At 43.9% G+C, this 12,661-nt stretch overlaps 1 protein-coding gene across 1 annotated transcript in view; it reads left to right on the forward strand.

The window, feature by feature from the left end:
• Positions 1-523: 523 nt before the first annotated feature.
• Positions 524-12,661, forward strand: part of RAB43 (RAB43, member RAS oncogene family) — an 88,750-nt gene continuing 76,612 nt past the window's right edge. Inside the window, exon 1 of the mRNA XM_085624845.1 lies at positions 524-1,465. Coding sequence (XP_085480971.1) covers positions 1,247-1,465 — 219 coding nt within the window. The 5' untranslated portion in view covers positions 524-1,246. The remainder of the gene's footprint in view (positions 1,466-12,661) is intronic.

Raw genomic sequence — 12,661 nt, forward strand, 5'->3', positions numbered from 1 at the left:
CATGTTCCTATTTTATTAAAACTTATCGAGAAAGATGTAATTCGAAGTGTACTTTGTTTTGAATTCCATTAAATGAGGTTTTCTCCAATATAAGCGACTTGCAGGTTAGTGTAAAAAAGTGTTCTTTTATAAGATTGAGCTAACTGCAATTCAGCATTGAACCATGACGCAAATACATGCTTTTCGTTTTAGATTGACCCATTTTGTCATTCATTTACCACGAACTAAAAAGTAGACTAGCACATATATCTTTAATGTCGGAGCAAAAGATTTTAATAAAAACAAATATAACGTGTGGTTTCCAGTTTTACCTTGGCGCAATATATGTGTATTTATTTGTACTTTTACAAAATTGATTCAAATGTAATGAAAAAACAATTTCATTTAATAAAGGATTCCTATATAGTTTTACATATGCTCACGTATTATAATAGGAGAGAAGAATCTCTTACAAGATGGCCGACATGCTGGCGTTTGCGGACCACTGTTTCCAATGGGTTACAGTGATCTGGTCCTTTTTCTCTTTCCCGGGCAGCAGAGTTTCAGTGAATGTTAGGAGTTCCGCGTTGTCAGTTCCGCAGGTGCAGGCAAACTCCACGTCAGTGACAGCGGCAACTCCAGCGACTTTGCCCTCAGTTCCAAGACGACAGTCACAGCATAAAAAGGATATTTATGAAGAGTACTACTCCCGTCACAGAGCTCGCTCCAGAAAGATCCTCTCCTATTGAAACTGCTGAATCCCTCCTCCACATAAGTAACTTTAGACCCCCATGCTCCATAACTGTACTCTGACAACTCCACATGTAAGGTGCGCCCTCTTTTCTTTCTTAGTAGTTTTAGAAACGAACTCGATTACAAGCGTAACAACCAACAGTAGCCATCGAGGGGCACTCAAGCTGCTTCTGGAAGACGTCGTGAGCTCTCCTATATTCAAAGCAGTATTTTCAGACCTTAGAAAGGCATTACTAGTTCCTTCTGTACTTCACGGAGGCGACTGTGGAGAGACAGATCCGATTAGGTATTAATCTACAGAAGGAAACAGTCTTACGACCCCAAATGAATACTGCACTAGGCAGCCTTCCTCCGTAGATAGTTGTGACTAGACCTTGCAAAGTAGGTTATTCTAGAAACTTGCGTGGATCCCAGTTAAATATCCTTCCATTATCTCCTGCTGCCTGAGGTAGTCCTTTATTTTTGGTGATTATCTGCGTTATATACATTGCAAGCATTAAGACAATATTTGGGCATGGCCGCCTCACAGCCCTCCTCACCATCCCCTGCTGCCCTGGATCCTGACGATGGCTATGACTTCCTTTTCAAGATCGTACTGATTGGTGATGCTGGTGTGGGCAAGACCTGTATTGTCCAACGTTTCAAGACTGGCATCTTTGTGGAGCGTCAAGGCAGCACCATTGGTGTGGATTTCACAATGAAGACCCTAGAGATCCAGGGCAAGCGTGTCAAGGTAAGATATTGGAGGTAGTTGGTATAAGGGGTACTCCATTATCTTCCTGAATCAGCTCTACAGGGCCCTGCCTTACTTGAAATGGCATTTACAACGTAGGAAATGTGGAGATCCAGCCTGATCCCAAATCTGACAGCTGTTATTGAGCTAGACCTGGGATCGATGCTTGCCCCTGTTAAATATGGTAAATGTGTCCTGTGTAGCTTGCCAAAACCAGGGCACATGTTCTGCAGTGCCCAAATGTTGCCTGTTTCCCATTCGGGGTACCCACCTTCGAGAGTTGGGGTCTTATTTCCACTTCCACCTGGACCCAACACAAAGGTATCAGTTACAGGGCCATCATCCCTCCTTTTATTGGAACCTCATTTTGTCTAGTAGCTGTCTGGAGCCAAATACCTAGATGCCAGTGCAATGGAGACAAACAAAGGGACTCGGCATGATATCACTTCATAAGTGTTTAAGAAAACATTTGTTTCAGGGATAGTGTTTTTTAATTATGCTCAATCTCTGTATATAAGAGAGATGAATGAATTGTAAGATAGTCAGATGTATCTGTCTGTTTGAGTAGTTGACTAACAGCAATATAGCTTTTACTTTTTTTTATTTAATGTGTTTTAGAACACTATTTATTCTAATCTATAATGTGAGAGCTCTTTACATAAGACGCACACCTTATACAGAGTCATCATACAACTATGTAAATCGGTGTACAGGAAGTGGTACATAACACAATGAGGGTTACAAGGTGTAGGAATCTCATATCATCCGCACTTGGCACAGTATGTTAAGAGTGCTTAGTCAGGAGAAACACAGATTCTGAATTTGAAACGTAATGCAGTGGTTGGGTATGGTCTGTAATCTCAAATCTTAATTACTACCCAAATGATTCATTTCTATCAACCTTATAATAATACTTATGAAAGATTGGAAAAAACCATATATAGTTCTAAACCTATGAATTGCAGTTTGTGTGCAGCGCCTCGGTGCCAGGTCATAAAACTATTTTGAAAGGATAGTAATTTATGAACTGCAACTAACAAAAAGAGCTCTGTGTCAAAAGTAGAATCCACTACATAAAGTACAAATATGTGATCTGCATGTTACACATTGTGGTTTGCAAAAGGCACATTAACTCTCTTTGCTACTTTGTGATGAGTCAAAACTATGACTAAACAAAACGCATATGTGTCCAGTAGGTGCAATTGCTACAAGATTTATCTTACCAAAATGATTAGGCACCGAAAACTGTTGGGAACACAAAGATCTCTGCAGCAGAAGCCTTAACCTCCTCTTAAGCTTTTTTTTTAAATGCAGCCTGTTATAGTATGATAGAACAGATTAACTGTCACATTTGCCCTTTGCCAGTCTTCAGAAAATGAAGGTATAAGATCAGACTCCGTTTTTCATGGCTCTGTTCCACGTGAGTCCACCACCTTTGTGTTGCCAAACCTTAACTACCAATTCATGGGATCCTGATGTAATGTTGTTTCCATTTCCGGCGTTGGGTATTGACATATAGTCCAGTGTGGGCAGTACGGGAGTATTTTGCCTCAGAAGGTCTAGTATGAGCATATCCTCTTGCAAAACTAGGACCAATTGACAGTCTTCAAAACCCTTTCTGACTCACTTTGAAAATACTGACTTTTCGGACTGATTTTGCAAGTCCTAACTGTGGGAAGTTGTTTAACAAATCTTTTTTTTATAGCATTGTTGCCAAAAGTAGTACGCGCATTGAGCCTGCAGTGCACTCTTCTAGTCTGTCTGACGCAACTCCCTTGTAATAAAAGAACACTAGGCAAATTTGGCCTCAAGGAACAGGAGAACTTTAGAGAGATTGAACAGCAATAATTCTAGCCGAATAAATAGAACAGAGATGCGCGCGCACGCTGATACCTAATGGGCTTAATTACTGAGCAGAGGAGGTTAGACCGTGATTAAGTTTATATTGCTGCTTACTTGTTGGCCCTTTTATTTCCTGTTAACTTTATTTCCTCGCTTTATGAGGACGTACGAAGACACGTTTACACAGACGTTTTCCTTGTTTACCCGGTTTCCATACCTAAACTTGATTTGTTTAAACAACGTTTTCGTTAGTTGCTGTTGTAAAGCTTCGACTTGAATTTGTATACTGTTGCCAGAGAACGCAACCGACATTGAGGGAACAACATGGTTTATCGTATTCGTAATGTGTATTGAAGTATTTTGTTCTTGTCTCTTAACATCAATTTTATTTTTGTTTGAAAAAAAAAAAGCCAAGAACATTAGAAGTGGACTGAGCAGGGTGTATTTATTATGGATTTAATTTCACATTTTACTCTCAATAACAGTAAAAACAGATCCTCATTGCATAACGTGCAACTGGTCTCGGGATAATATTTGAGCGCTCTGCCTTCAGTGTGATAGTAGTGAGTTTCACACCTTGTTACTTTTAGAAGCTCCGTCCATGCTATATTTAGATTGTGGGACAGTAGAGAAGAAAGAAAAGTGAATGCAAAACAAATCATGAGTCTATACTAAAAGACGTGTTAAGTAAGGCTCTACCTCAAATCTTTATGCCTAAAAGCAACACACGCCTTGTTTAATTATCCAAGGTAAATGAGTCATCTAATTCGACTCGCTATTACATTTAATCATCTGACAAGTTCCAGAAGCTGCCTCTCGGTCATGTTTCCTTCATCTATCTGCCGTGGGTTTAAGCGGTTAAACACTTAAGTTACCCCTTTGCCCCAGTACCGTGCTTCCTGCTTCTTCCTAAAGGTGTTCCAGCACGACTTGCAGTTGTATTTTTGTACGTTACAAAACACTTTATTTGCCTAAAATGGCGCATACAAAGAAGTTATGATTGTACTTTTTTTGTGTGTGACTGGGACTAAATTAGATAATTTCGTACCCAAAGAGTAGAAAAACATTACTTATACAAGTGACTTTTGTAAGTCTCGTAACGCTTTTCAGGGTGGTAGGTGATGTCAGATCCAAGGTCATGCTATGTTGAGCAAAATGACTACACTTATGATGTTGCAATTTAAATTGAAAACGCTGCAACCTATATTTCGTAAGAGAGATTCGTATTTTTTCCTGAGCGCACTTCTACTCTATGATGCACAGAGTAGATAGCTTTTGTTTTAAATTCGTATTTATAGTTTGCTTCAAAAGTGGTTTGGGGAACCAGAATATGAGAAGGAAAAATACCCAAATCACTGTTAACCGATGACTGAAACTCACACTAGGTATAGGGCAGCAAGACTACGACAAAAGGAGGAAGAAAAGAGTAAAGGTTGGCATAACCATTATATGGACGTAAAACCTCACTCACCCAAGGGTGACATGCTTCATCATTGGGTTCCTCCAACACACTGGGACCGCAAGGTACCCAGTGTGGGCTACAACTTCCCTCGGGGAAGGAGCGGTAGTGTTCTCAAAAAAAGCACGTGCACGTATATACACCTCTTAAGGTGTAAATGAGGGGCAGAGTGTAAAAAGGGAAAGAAATGGTGTGTGAATTTAAAACTATCTCAGTAGAGATAACCAATCTTTATTATCACGTCCTACTGGACAGGATAAAAAAGCAACCTGAACCAGGGTTATAGATGTCTACCCTGTGTGGTCAACATGTTTCTTCCGTAGATGACAACAAGTTGTTCGGGTCATTCATCAGGTCCAAATGTCTAGTCACTCTGCTACAAAAGTGCTTAAATGATAAACCAACAAACAGTCAGGATGAACTTCAAGACCAACCATACGCAGCACCATGCAGAGGGTCTGATTGTGACAAGACTCTGTAGTTGGTAGAGTTGGCTCATAAACAGTACTATTAGGATCTCCTGACCTTCCGAAACTAATTTTGCATTACGACTTTTGGGCAAGTTGGTAAAACATTGTAATACTCAGTGGGGACTGATAATATATCAGCGGCTAGCGTGACAATGCCGAAAGCAAACCTCACTAAAAAAGAAAGTGTAAATGCCATTTCTGTGTGACCTCTCATGCATGCTTCCACGTTTGAGACTCAATGCTTTCTTAATCAAGATTTAAGTTTAAAGAGCTGCGCATCATATCCTGACATATATTCAAAATGATTCAGACAGTATACTTTGTTGTACTATAATAGTGTTTTATGACATTTTACACTTCTTTATCTCTAGTCTGCTCTTGTCCTGTCTGCTGGTGTGCCTGCTGGCGCCAGATGGTGGGCTTGTCAGTCAGATAGGTGGAGGTGCAGCTCGTGATGGTTTTGTTAATAATCTAGCTGTTTTTGAAGATGGAGCGAGCCGACAAGGGGAGCAAATTCCACTCTGTCACTATGGGGCTGATGTGATCAGGTCTTCTGTGCCTGGATGAGATGTGGCTTGCCTTGTGGTGGAGGGGGGCAGTATAGTGTGTGGTGGGTCATTGATCAGGCCATTTCCACCATCCAGATTCAAGAGTATGAGCGCTTGACTGAAAGGTGCAAAGTCGCTTTCTGGGAAAGAATGTTTTCACTTTCTTCAACAAAGCAAGTATGAGGCCATCTTTGTTTTCTTAGTACTGTCCTCCTTAAGGGCAAGAGTGGTGCCGAGGCTGAATCCAAGTCTGTTCGCATTGGATGAAATTTGTCATTTGAAGCCCCCCAAGGTTCAAATCGATGAGCCTGATTGGTACAATTTCTTGTGTGTTCTTGTTTTTGGCAAATTGGAGGAATTCAGTCTTGGTTGATGTTGCAAAGTCATCCTGTGCCCTGGGCACCCCCCAACGTTTTGCTAACAGGTACTGGTGGTAACTGACTCTGACTGACCCTGGACTCTGCCTAACCAGGCCTAGGGCCAGTGCTTGCTGAAAACACTTAGAATACAGTGAAAACACCTACATACACTAGGGTACACTAAGGGTTACAGTGAAAACACCTACATACACTAGGGTACACTAAGGGTTGGGGTACCCCGGTGATTGGCATGACCTACCCCATAGGGCCCTAGTGCATATTAGGACAGGGGGATTGAAACTACCTATCAGTCCTAGTATAAATAGGGCATGGCAGTTTAGAGGCCAGAAGACCTTTCTGCATTTGCATGTGTGCACTGTTGAAACCTGAGGTATTTTTAAAAGTGGCTCTGTGTGGCAGGACTGCTTTTAAAAAATAAATTGTGCCCAAACTCGACTTTTGTGTTTGGGGCACTTACAAATGGATAATCTACAATGTTTTGGCATATTGGAAACCCCCAGGGTCTCCCCTAGGTGTCCCAGGGGTAGGGGGTCAGGTATTTATAAGGTGGACCCTTATAAAATGAGTTTTATATGCCCTGGGTTAAGTGAAATGTCACATTTCACTCCCCACATTGTGATGAAGTGCTGCCCAAATTCAACTTTGATGCTAGCAGCACTGTGGAGGGAGGATCTGCAATATTTCTACAGATTCAGAGCCCCTAAAGTCTCCCCTAGTTGTCCCACGGGGTGGGGGTCCTGTAGATATAAGAGAATTACTTATAAAATATGTTTTTATAAGCCCTAGTGCGGGAAAAATGGCACAAGTCATTTTTTCCCATTGCAAATCCCATGCCACATAGGTTAACATGGCAAGAAGTTATTAATTAATAACCCCTGATAGGAGAATGATAGAACTTCCATTCAAAGACTTCCCAGAATGGTAGTGATAAATCCAACAATATATATATTGTTGAATTTCACCTAAAATTTACAGACAAGAAGTTATAAGACTTTCTTGTTTGTAAGTCCAGATTCAGCCTTCAGTGGTCTGTCCTGATTGGTCAGAGTTAAGTGGATTAGCCAGGCTGCTTTGAAGAGGCGATAAAGAGCCCCTGGGGTTAACCAGCTCTTCTGGGAGGGCAGTGTGCTGCTACACAGGAATGCCAGGGCAGGGGGAGGAGTCGTAAACCATGGTCTTCAAAGAGGAGGGAAGAAACCAGTGTCATTTACAACTCTAAACTTTTCACCTCAGCCAGAGCTAGGCTTATGGAAGAAATGCACAGATGCAAGGGGGAGAGTCTATGGAAAGTAGCCACCCTAGGGGTGTGTTTAGCTAGCTCTTACCTCCCTGCTGGAAAATCAGCCATTATGAATTTGGAGGATTTGGTGCACTCTGGGACAAAATAATGCCACACTCTACAGGATGTGGTCATAACCTTAGGGGGTTGCCCTGCTCCCATTGGTCAGGAGTGACCTCCTGCTTGACCCAGAGAACTTGGAATAAGTATCTGAGAGGGGCAGAGTCTCTCAGATCTGCTGCTTGAAACTTAAGAAAGCAAGACGTTGTCATGCTGAGAAGTTAGGGTTAAAAGTTCTAAGACCTGCCCTCTGAAGACTGCACTAGCTGAAACTACAGCCCTATGGATTACCTTGTTGTATGTTGTAAAGGAACTAAAGAGTAGACTCCCTGCAAGCTACAGGTTAACGGAGCTCACCTGGAACATCACCACCAAAGATCCTCAACCTGGAGAACGATAAGTGGATTTGTAAGAGTTTTGTCCAAGTGGATTGTGAGAACTGTAGTCCTCAACTTTCAAGGACCACCTTGGAGCTTCCAGACCCTTGGCGTGAGTTTGAGACACTTTGGGACCCCTTGGGGAACTTCAGGAAGAAGTTACAGACGTTTGGAGAACTTTGGAGCAACTTTGAAAAAAAAGTTCCATAGGGGGACCGACTGAACCTGGCCAGCCAAGCCGCCTACCTTCAACCGCAAGCCAGCCAAGCCCTCCAGGTTCATCTCACTAAAAGCTCTGTAGGTCCGAATTACAGAGTTTGACTGAGAGTAGAAGTAATCTGAGGCCGGCGAACCCTTACCGAATCCGGCCAGGTAAAGAGCATCGAGGGACCCCGCAAGAAAAAGCTCCAGAAAAGTTTCTAAGTCCGAAGGTAAAAACTGTGACCAGGACCTACCGCGAGTGGTAGCCGCTCAGGGCTCCATCGCGGTCGGCTTGAAACTTTTACTTTGAGCCGGACTATCGTGACCAGATGTCCCAATAGGGTGTTATAAGTGCTATATCTTTAAAAATTCATATCTCTGGTTCCCTACATTGGAGTTTTGTCATTTTGGTGTCATTTTAAAGATAAAAATATGACCTATGTTTATAAACTGGTGTTGGATTTTAATTATGTGTTGTGTCTTAATTGTTTTACTGAATTGGTGTTTTTAAATGCTTTACATACCTGTCTTTGAAGTAAAGCCTACCTGCTCGCAGCCAAGCTACCAAGGATTGAGCATGGGAATAATTATCTAAGACCTATTCTGCTCCCTATACTGTGTTAGTGGCCTTATTGCCAGTGGCAGACCTACATTTGCCCCTACCAATAATCCACTTTCCAACACTTGGTGACAGCGGTGGGGATGAGGACTTGTGTTTAAAAGTACACCTTTCAGTAAAGTGAATTAAGATTATAAAAATCATCTAAATTGCCTGAGAACAAAACTTTTGAGTTTGATTTTTGGGAATTTGGACTAAATTTTTTAATCCATTGTTTTGATTTTTCCAAATTGTTCTAAGTCTGTTGTGCCTAGTTGTTGTGACCCAAAACTAGGGAACCATGGAGCTGGGCCTGGCTAAACTGTCCCAGTTCAGGATGGCTGTTCTTAGGGTATAGTGTAGACTTAGGTGGCTGCCTGCTTCCAACAAGATTAGGAAGGCAGGGTTGCTTAAGTCCCTACAGGCCTGGGCTGAGGTAGCTGAGGAGATTCAAGGGGGGATGGAGGGTGTTCCCCCCCCCCCCCCCAACTCACCCAAGAGGAGGGTGGCTCTTCCATTGCCTCTAATGTTAGCCCTATGATTCCAGATGGTGGGAGTGGGGAAGGGTCCCTTACTCAGGAACTGCCACTGTCTCTTGCAGACAGACAGCTTAAGGCTCAATTAGCTTTGATTGCCTTGGAGAAGGAAACATTGGAATTGGCTAAGAAGAGATGGTAGAGTGAGGAGGTTTTCAAAGGAACTGGTGGCAGTGAAAATGATGAAGATTGTGAAATGTCCAGGGGTGGTGAATTTGATCCTAAACTTCCCAAGGGTATAGTGCCCAAGTACACTGTGAAATTGACAGGTGGCTAGCAGCTTTTGAGAGGGCCCTTAGAATGAGTAGGGTCCACTCTAGGTATTGGGGTGCACTCCTGTGGGAGTTGATTCCAGTAGCTGGGAGGGATAGACTCCTGACCATGAAGGGAGAGGATGCAGAATCATACCAGAAGATGAAGGCATGCTTATTCAAGAGATTTGGTCTGACTCCATAGCAGTACAAGGTGAAGTTAGGAGGCACCCAGAAATTGAGTTCAAAGTCTTGGGTAGACTTTGTGGACATTTCAGTGAAGGCACTGGAATGCTGGATTGTTGGTAACAAAGTTGACACATATGAGGGATTATATAATTTGTTTTTGAAAGAACATATTTTGACTCATTGTGCAGAAGAGAAGTTACGCCAGTATCTAGTGGGCTCTAAGCTGACAGACCCCAGAGAGCTGGGGGAAGAAGCTGATGAGTGGGTGAGAACCCGGGTTTCCATTCAGCAGCAGGGGAGTGACCAGAAGAAAGGGGGACAGGTCCCTCCCCAAGGGAAAGCCCAAGGGAAAGAAGGTCAAAACCAGAAGGAGTCCTTCAAAGACCCACAAAAACCTGCACAAGGAGGGGGGCCCCGAGCCAACCCAAATTCAAAGCTAGGTGGAATCGGGGAAAGAATGGTAGGTTCTTTGATCCCTCAAAAGTGGGTAAGCACAGCTGATGAAATTACGGCTGCGATTAAAGGGCTCCAACCGGGTAAAGCACTGGGTCCAAACAGTATTCCTGTGGATTTCTACAAAAAGGAAGCAGATACGCTGGTGCCATATTTTTTAAAGATGTACGAGGCTAGCCTAGAAAAGGGAATACTCCCTAGAGACCAGAGGATAGCGACTCTTGTGACGATCCCAAAACCTGGTAATCCTCCACAAGAATGCACCTCCTGACGTCCAATTTCGCTCCTCAATGTAGAAGCAAACATATTAGCAAAAGAACTGGCGACCAGGCTCCAACCATATCTTACGTCCCTTACACCCTGACCAATCCAGTTTTATGACAGGCCAAAATACGGCGATGAACCTGAGACGGCTTAACGGTGTAATGGCCCGCATGTCGACTATCCAAGAGGAGGCGGTCATCCTATCATTGGACGCCAGTATGGCCTTTGATCGGTTGGAATGGCCCTTTCTATTTGCAGTGCTACAACATTTTGGTTTTGGCCCCAAATTTCGTGCCTGGGTTCAGCTCCTATGCACACAACCCATGGTACACGTAGTGGTTAATGCGATGGATGGAGGGGTGGGAGGACCGCATTTCCCTCTATACCGACGACATCTTGTTATACATGACGTCCCCTAGCCGATCAATCAATTGCTTATTAGACATCTGTGCATCCTACGGCAGGTTTTCTGGACACACGATTAACTGGGCGAAATCGGTCTTATTAGTTCTTTATGGTTCCCCCTCCCCCCCGCTTGCCCAGGGGTGTAACGATACAATACGGGAAAGATGGGTTCAAATTCTTGGGCATCCACATCACACCAGACTGTATGCAATTCTACGAGTGTAACCTTATGCCTCCTCTCCGGAGACTCAAAAACGATGTGAAACATTGGCACTCACTGCCCCTAAAACTTTTGGGCCGAGTGGCGCTATTCAAAATGATGGCTCTGCCCAGGTTTCTGTATGCTCTCCAAAACACGCCAACCCTCGTCCCCAACTCCTATTTCAAATCCATTGAGGCAGAGGTGGGCCTCCTCCTCTGGGACGGAAAGCCCTCCCGCATTGCAATGTCCAAACTCACAAGGAACTGGTACGATGGCGGGATTGCCCTGCCAAATGTACGACTATACTATTAGGCCTCCCAACTTATAGTGATTAACCAATGGCTCCACGCACCACAGGAGGAACCGGCCCTGCGACTTGATAGACACACCCTTGGTATGGACGGACTCCTGGGCTCACTGTACAACAAAGCCCGGAAAAACATGCTGATCTGTCCCACTGCACATACAGTATACACTTGGTTCGCGGCACAGAGAGAGCGCTCGGCTGGGAGGGAGTATTCGCCCAACATACACCGCTTTGGGACACCCCCAGACTGGATATACTTCGCAACAGTATAGGTTTCACTCAATGGGATCTTATTGGCATTTCTAGGGTTGGAGACCTATGGAAGAAGGGGAAGATGTTGACATTTGCCCAGTTACGAGCAACATACCAGATGACTGACTCGGAACAATTCCAAAACCTGCAAATCAAACACGCACTCACCAAAGCCATACCCCGGGATACCGAGCTCCCCGAATCCTCACCACTCGAAGACCGTCTCCTGACGGACTACCTCACAAAAAAAAGCGATCTTTCTTACCGCAAACTGATAAATAATCAGAAAGATCCCACACATACCCTGAGAGAGAAATGGCAGGCAGAGCTCGGAGACATGGACGATCAGGACTGGCAGGAGACTTTGGCGTCCCCGCGGGAGGTGGCAATTCCATCCCGACTACAACTCGTGCAATTGAAAGTACTACACAGAACATACTGCACTAGGATGACTTGCTGCCAGTAATGCAGCTTGGGGTCAGCGAATTGACATCATAATGCACTCTATAATGGGAAACACTCTATCGCTGTCGGTGCCTCAAAGCACCTATAGCCAATTCTGACAGCAGTGCACACTAGAACACTAGCAAGCACAGTAGAATACTTGCAGATTGCCCTGGCAGTGGTGCCTCCTTGGAATACTAGAATTAGCCCTCATAGCAAGTCAAAGTGTGGTTAAAGCCTCCTTGGAAGTGGACAGAACACTTCATGCGCTGGAGCCACACTAAATTTGTACAAGTAGCCCAGCCATGATCATTTGGTCTCAGTCAGGTAGGGACAGCTATCTATCATGACGCATGGGGTACCTCAAGCAGAACCTTAATTTGGTGCAGCCCAATTCGGCCCACCGGGACACTCATCTACCAGTTGGTCGGTACAGAGGCGTCCGTTTAGGCCCTGAAGCTCTAATAAAGTCACCCCTGACCAAGGAGGGGCTAGCTGACCCCACCTATGCTCCGTGCATTCAGTCACTTAGAAGCACTGCAAATCGACAGCTGGCCCCTCTCCTAACAAGGCTAAAAGCGCTACCAGGCTTGTATAGCACTTTGGAAACTCACTAGGCACTTTAAAGATATACCATAAGGAACATTTTAAACTGATTTAATTTTAACCATGGGTACAG

The sequence above is a fragment of the Triturus cristatus genome, chromosome 9, assembly GCF_964204655.1.
Source record: "Triturus cristatus chromosome 9, aTriCri1.1, whole genome shotgun sequence".
In the NCBI taxonomy this organism is placed as follows: domain Eukaryota; kingdom Metazoa; phylum Chordata; class Amphibia; order Caudata; family Salamandridae; genus Triturus; species Triturus cristatus.